The sequence below is a fragment of the Mycetomoellerius zeteki genome, unplaced genomic scaffold (genome assembly GCF_001594055.1).
Source record: "Mycetomoellerius zeteki isolate Tzet28-1 unplaced genomic scaffold, Tzet1.0 scaffold431, whole genome shotgun sequence".
NCBI classification, from domain to species: Eukaryota; Metazoa; Arthropoda; class Insecta; order Hymenoptera; family Formicidae; genus Mycetomoellerius; species Mycetomoellerius zeteki.
Genome location: NW_017257426.1, coordinates 54,083 through 60,729, shown reverse-complemented (window position 1 = coordinate 60,729; position 6,647 = coordinate 54,083). Strand labels below are relative to the sequence as shown.

General features: G+C 37.5%; 1 protein-coding gene across 1 annotated transcript; it reads left to right on the top strand.

Moving 5' to 3' along the window:
- Nucleotides 1-2,168: 2,168 nt before the first annotated feature.
- Nucleotides 2,169-5,112, top strand: LOC108726613 (uncharacterized; the record flags this gene model as incomplete). The annotated part of the gene is made up of 2 exons (XM_018454290.1): nucleotides 2,169-3,583; nucleotides 4,361-5,112. Coding segments are annotated over 2 exons (2,067 nt in total), but the record flags the coding sequence as incomplete, so codon positions are not given.
- Nucleotides 5,113-6,647: the final 1,535 nt, after the last annotated feature.

The following is a 6,647-nucleotide window of genomic DNA, read 5'->3' as shown; positions in this document are numbered from 1 at the left end:
AATATCTAGACACCCTCTTTCTCGACGCGATAAATACCTAGATCTTCAAATCAACAATCGACAATCTCGATACATTTCATTTTAATTTTAATTAGTAATTTAAATTTTAATTTTAATTTTAATTTTAATTTTAATTTTAATAATGATTTTAATTTTAATTAATAATGTTGCCATCGCTGATTATCACAGCCGTCATGTGTGGTTAATCGCGTTCGAATGTGCAATGCTGCCATCGCTTAGTTAAGTCAAAAGTCATCTATTATCAAAAAAACGAGACGTACATTTTTCCTGGTCGACGACATATAACAACGTATCTGAATCTGAATGTGAAAAGTGACAGATCCGGACTTTGCGTCGCAATATCTCCGCTCGTAGAACACGTAGAAAAAAAATAAAAGCACTTTTATCATACAATCCGGTGGCTATCGATTGAGCGTACATAGAACGCGATCGATTCAGCCGTTATTGAGATCCGATAATCTCGATCCAGCGCAACTCGTCGATTCGCGTAAAGGAGGCACGGCAGTGTCACTGCGCTTGGCTTAGCACCGAGACACTACCGTGTCTCCAGATACTCTGTTTTAAAAAGGCAAACTTCTTTTATTAATAACTTTTTAAAGAATAACATCCGACGGCTGAAATCTGTTGGAGCTATGACTTTAACAATATACGTCAAGGTCATCGAGGCGGAATTCTCTATAGTGAATAATTACCTCCAAACGAATTTGTTAAGAGTTCTTTTTGTAGAACTGAGAATGAGATAGTAGAAAGGCCAAAAATGTATCCCTTTTTGGTCACTTTTCCTAATATTGTGACATGTTACTTAACTTTTGCTAATGGATTCATGTTCTGCAGCTGGCAAAATTCGTCTGAAGTGACTATTCACATTGTTCGTGTTTCCAAAAAAGTTTAAATTTTGTTGAATGTATATTATAATACATAACAAAAGATCTGCAAATTAAATTTTGTTGAATAATATGTTACATAAGAAAAGAACTATCTTTAAATTGCTATATCTCGGAAACAAAAAATCATATTAAAATCAACAAAGTACATTTTAAAAGTTGATACTTTCGCGTGCGTGCGTGCATGTGTGTGCCATTAATATATTCAACAAAAAAAATTAGTTGTCTGTAATATAACGTCTTGAAAATTTTCAAAATAGTCGTTTTTTTATTTCATTGATGCCATTTTTTTGAAAATTGTGATGTGATAGTAAACTTTTGCCTATGGATTTGTGTTCAGCAAGCAAAAATACATCGGAAATGACTATATTCACACTCGTGTGGCAAGAAAAAGATCAAATTTTATCCTACAGCTATAGTTTCTACTTAAGATTTGATTAAAGTCTGCAAGAGTTACGGTGAATTTTTCTTGTCTCAAATTACAGCTAAAATATTGAGAAAATCGCAATATAATTGTGATATTCGTTATCAAAATTGTCTGCATCTTGTTAAAGAGTGATTTTTTTTAAGGAAAAAACCGCGGAATAGAAATTCATTTAATATCTTACTCGATCTGCATAATAGTATAGCTGGAGTGCAGATAATCTTAATTATTTATTATGACGTTTTAACTGGCTTATTAGCAGGCTTCGCAGCCTTTTAAAATATAAGCAAAAAATCTTATGAAATATTGTTTCTGTAATAAGACAAAATATGATTCGATTATGTGCATCGCGATTATATTTGCACCGTGAGTAAGGAGCAGATAATTTTATTTATTATAACATTTTTAAGAGTAAAAGAACAAAATCGAGCTTTGCAGTAAGCTTCGTAGCTTCGTAAATAAACATAGACAAGGCAAAACTAATTATGATGGCAAATATTTCTTCTACAAGACGATTACTATACGTTTACACGGCTCGATTTACGTCGAAGTTATAATATCAATATTATGAAACTGGCCAATCACAGCTATTCGTCTGAAGAATTGAATAACTGATTGGCCCGTTTCCTATAATACATCGATGTTTGTGACTTCGGCGTAAATCGAGCCATGTAAACGTAGTCAATGTAGAATGCAGATATGTGTCTGCATCGTAAATGAGATGTAAACGAGTTTTCATTACTCCTGCCGATTCTTAAGTAATTTAAAGATTGAACATATTTTTTAAAATGTATAATACAATAAAATCTGCAAAAATAAATACAAAAATCCTCTGTTAGGTTACCAAACTGTTTGGTGTAAATTATGATACACCGACGTCTGGCGAACCCATCCATGCATCCATAAGCCAGCTAAGCCAGCCAGGTTCGTATATGCTGGCACCCAGTTACAGCGAGGCGTTATTGATGGAACCAGCAACACCTCGCAATGAGCCCGAACAAAGACGAGAAAATTGGGAAAGCCGAGAGGAGATGAATGTCGCAACTGACATCGTACCCAGTTACTCTGAGGCACTTCTTTACGAACGTGCCGAACAGTATGATCATGATCAAAATGCGATCACGAATAATGTCCCTGCTGGCTGCACGAGTAACATGACGACATGCAATGTGGACGATCCGATGCGAATACTTCCGCTGATGCCATGCGAATGTCACTGCCCTTGTCCGTGTCATGGGAATGCGAACGAATATGAGATGAGGATGGACGAGCGCAGCTATATCGAGATCGCGACCAGCAGAGAGCACTTGCCAATGAGTACCGAGATTGGCGATACTTTCGAAAATGAACTAGCGATGCTACGGACGACGGCCGACGGTCGATTGCATCCCCCTGCAAACCCAGTAACTTCCCTGGATAATCTCCAAATCCAAGCATCTCCGAGCAGATGCAGCAGTTGTGGCAGGATTTCCGCCAGCACGCAAACGATCAATGCTGACATCCTTCCCCGCATTGTCGCTAGGAAAAAGTCTAACGAAAGCTCTCAGACTACATCGGCTTTCATCGGCACATCGGATTTTATTTCCAACATAACATCCGAAAGAGAACGTCGGACTATACTCCGTGACATCTCTGAACCTAACTTGAGATTGCGGTCGGAACTGGTGAATACGTTCCCGAAGGAGAACGTCAGGAGCCTAAAGAACATACTGGAAAATGAAGATCTATCAGAAGCTGGCAAAGCTGGTTTTATCAACGAACAGATGAGTCTTCGGCATGAAAGGCAATATCCTGAACGTCAGAGAAGATTCCCAGTTTCGCCCTCTTTAACTCATCACCGTTCCCTCTCCCTCGATGAGACAACTGTTTCCCCGAAAAATATGGGGACTATTCCAAAAACCGAGCCGCGTAGCAGGATTATGGTGAATCCTATATTAAATGAGGTTTGTTGGAAGTTACCCAACTCGAAGACGTACTATTGCTTAAAGTCGATTTTGAAGCAAAACGGGCGCAGGTATACACTAGTGACCGCGGATGAATTCCAAAATCTCTCTGAACAGGATGCTAATCGTGGTCTTGGATATCTTAGTTCCGGCAGAGACGAGAAGAGTAATCATGATGTTCAAGTCGATAAATTGGCCGATTCACGCTCGAGGGAAAGATTAAATCCCAGAAGGAAAATGCCATCCTTCGAGGAATTTAGGTCGGAAAGAGACAAAATGTATAGCAATGGTCAAAAAGGGGAAAGCACTAGGTAAGTCGTCAGCCTATAATAATTTTAAATTTTGTCGTATTTCATTTTAAGTGACTGATAATATTTCTATGTTCAATTATTATTATGCTGATATTATGCTTATATTTATTGCTGATATTATTTACTGCTTATTAATAATTAATATTTGCGCTGTGTTGTGTTTCTGCTTACTCACCACATAATGGCGTATTATGGCTGTATTGTTATTAATTGGTAATCATCTCATAATTATTGTTAACTATCAACTTGACGATGTCCTTATAAGTACCTTTTGCGTTTCGTTCAGGCTCATAATCTCTTAAATTATGTTTCTAAGTTCTTATAATTAAAATATGTTTCCAAATTCTTAAAAATTTGCTAAAATTTATTTAAATTAAATTTACATACTCTTTCTATTCTAATTTATAATTTATTATTTTAATTATTTTTAAGTTATACCCCTTCTATAATTTATCACTTTAATTATTTATTATTATCAAAATATTATTTAAACTAAGAAAAACAAAAAAGTTTTAGGTTTTTCTTATATCTTATGCCTTTATCTTGTATCTTTTCTTACGGGATAATTTTTAATTTATTTCCCCAAAGTTGGAAGTTAACGTTTATGGTACTGTGACTTTGAGTTAAGGCAATTACCACTCACTGATAGGACGAGGAATGTCACATAATATCTAAACACGACATTTACGTCCCATTTCTAACAATATAAAATAATTGCTATAACTCCAGAATACAGTATATTCGTGCGAATGTCATAAATTAATACTGTCTTTATAGGACGCTCATTTTTGCCAGTCCGATACAAGAAGTCTTCCCTGGCGATCCTTTCGGCGGCAAAGATATTGTACCGGTAAGAAATTTGAGAGAATGTAGCGCCAGAGAGGGTGATCCCGCCAACGATTCGGCAATGCTTATTCGCCCTCTGTCAAGTCGATCTCTAGCTGTTCGAGATGTGAGATGCCTTCCGACCGATTATCCAACCAGGAATCCATTGCGGTCCGACAGTATCACATATCCATTACCACATGTAATGCATTCTTCGTGGAATAACTGGCATGAAAGAAAACAGCATCTTTTACACAGTAGATATCCACTCGAGACAATGGGCACTTCCACTAGAGCGGAAGAGACGTCGCGAGGGTATCGAAACGACGTCTCATTTCGTTCTTATGACGGGTTACACTCTGAACGAACAAATAGATGGTCGACAAGCTCGAATGAATGTGATGATAGATCTCGCGAGGGTCATCCGAAGTACTTATCCAGCAGAAGACGCCAGGTAGCTGGTTTAACCAGATCACTCACCGAGAGGCGGCCGAAGGTCGCTCGTCTCAATAGGAATTTCCGAAGAAGCTTCACAGGTAGAATGGAAGATTATAGAATGGAGACCGCCAAACGAACAAATTTCAGCATCGAAACATCACTGTAACAAGCAATTGAATCTCAGGATGCCAATTGCATAGGTCTCAGTTATATGTGACTGAAGTTAATTCTTCTGCTGTAGAATATTTCCCTAAATTATCAAGGAAAAAGCTTTCAATATGTTTGATTGTGATAATTAAATGTCGAGTGAAAGAATATCTTTTCATTTTATCATAAGTTTAAGATTTACAGAAGTAACTATATACAGGATGTCTTAAAATTCGCGACTTAAAATACTATAGCAAGAAAGTTCTTAAAAAATTAGGTAAAGAAGTTATTTGTTATTTTTTAAGCGGTAATTTTTTTTTTTAGTAAGTATTTAAAAATGGCCAGTTATACAGACTACGTCTAGATAGTCACCTGTCCATGAATCGCGGGTGCGATAGTATATTAGTGATGCTGATGAAACGCACTTTAGCATGCTCATTAATACTCATAGGTGATTATTTAAACGTAGTCTACAATGGGCTATATTTAAACTTTTATATCTCAGAAATTATTATTTAAAATAGAAAGGAAGAGTTGCGGTAACCATTTTTGGTCTCCTCTCCCCCCCCCCCTTGAATTCAAAAGAAATTAGAGGGGAAAATGTATCTCTATATTTTGGCCTTATAATTCCCTAGAAGAATATGATTTTTAATTAGAAATATGAGCCAAAAAGTGATCATCTGAATTAGTTCGATCGAGATGTTGCTTCCATTCCATGACACGTAAAGCTCTATATTAATAAAGTAGCGCATTTCTTTGATCTGAGTCGAAATGCCGGCAACTGTCCTATTGGCTATTTCGACCGCCATTTTGGACCTAATTGTCTGTAGTCCAATAAGCGCTTAGTATTATTGGTATATGATAAGGTTAGTAGGTCCAATATTTGGCAGACTTTTGCGCTACTTTATTAATATAGAGCTTTAATGACACGCACTGAAATATAATATTGCTGGAACGAGCGCTGCCACTAGTTTCATGATCCGACAAAGCGTTTTAAGTGGTATCTTTATTCTTTTCTAATTTATATAATACTTAGCTATGATTGCGCATGTGCAATACCGTCTACTGCACATGCACAATTATAGCTGAGTACAGGTTAAAAAAGGATAAAGATATCACTTGGAACGCTTTCTCTCGGATCACTCTTAACAAAGGTAGCGTATGGCCGCGTTGTCTCTCTCTCTCTCTCTCTCTCATTCCAGTAGTATTGTTGCGCCCGCTGCGCAAGTTCGCACTCACGACCGCGACGCGCACTCCCGATCCGCGGAAAGAAACTGATTCAAGGATTTGTGAAGGTAACAAAGAAGATCTTTATTGCTGTCGACGATACAGTCCGAGAATAGCGCGGAATAAATGTATTGATATCCGCTGGAGAAACACGTCCGAACGCGTTGACCGTCCTCCAAAGATCTGCCGGTTGTCTCTCGTAAACAACCACGCGTCGTCTTGACGACGCGACACCACGGGTCGGCAAAGCGCAGTATGCGACGAGGTACGGGTGTAACAGTATTATATTTCAGTGACGACACCTTGTAGTTTGCATAGTAGGTCGTATCAGTTTTACATGAAGAATGCTCTATTCTTCATACAATTTTAATGACAATTTACATCTTCCTGTTAGGGTTGGTTTATAATAGGCCGTAATCTGTAAGAA